The sequence below is a fragment of the Perkinsus marinus genome (genome assembly GCF_000006405.1).
Source record: "Perkinsus marinus ATCC 50983 genomic scaffold scf_1104296963354, whole genome shotgun sequence".
Lineage (NCBI taxonomy): Eukaryota > Perkinsozoa > Perkinsida > Perkinsidae > Perkinsus > Perkinsus marinus.
Window position 1 is genome coordinate 1 of NW_003205089.1, and position 723 is coordinate 723.

Sequence of the window (723 nt, forward strand, 5' to 3'; positions counted from 1 at the left end):
ACCACCCACACTACCAACACTACCAACACTACCAACACTACCAACACCACCCACACTACCAACACTACCAACACCACCCACACTACCAACACTACCAACACCACCCACACTACCAACACTACCAACACCACCCACACTACCAACACTACCAACACTACCAACACTACCAACACTACCAACACTACCAAGGCTACCTTTGGGTTTTCTCCTTATTCAATGCCTCTTGAAGCCTTTCTATTTCACTATGAGCATCTTCTAATAATTTACTCTCCATCCTATCCCTTGCAATACTCTCCTCTTTTAATGCATCTTCCAACTTGGGTACATCTACCTACTATATTAAATCAATAGTGATGATGATGATAATTTATAATAATACCTCTATGCAGGTACGTAAGGCAGACTCCTCTGTTGCTTCCTTATCTTTTAATTCCTCATCTAATTCATGTCTAATAATGATTATGTCATCTTAAATAGAATGTGAAGAGAGTACTACCTCATACCATCAGTCATACTCTTCAACTTAATAACAAGTTCATTCTCAGACTCCCTCCTTGAACGTTGTTCCTCCTCTATCGCCTCTCGTAGCCTATAATTATCAGTATAACGTGATGCTGCTGCTGGATGATGGTACTACTAATACTGCCATAATTACCTCTTATCCAGATCTTGTAATCTTTTTTCTTGCGCTTTAGATATACCCTGAAAGTGATGATACTTGGT

General features: G+C 39.8%; 1 protein-coding gene across 1 annotated transcript; it reads right to left on the minus strand.

Moving 5' to 3' along the window:
- Positions 1–194: 194 nt before the first annotated feature.
- Pmar_PMAR017528 (hypothetical protein) lies at positions 195–513 on the minus strand (the record flags this gene model as incomplete). Its single annotated transcript, XM_002771158.1, has 3 exons — positions 195–331; positions 380–449; positions 497–513. Coding segments are annotated over 3 exons (224 nt in total), but the record flags the coding sequence as incomplete, so codon positions are not given.
- Between the last annotated feature and the right edge of the window lie 210 nt (positions 514–723).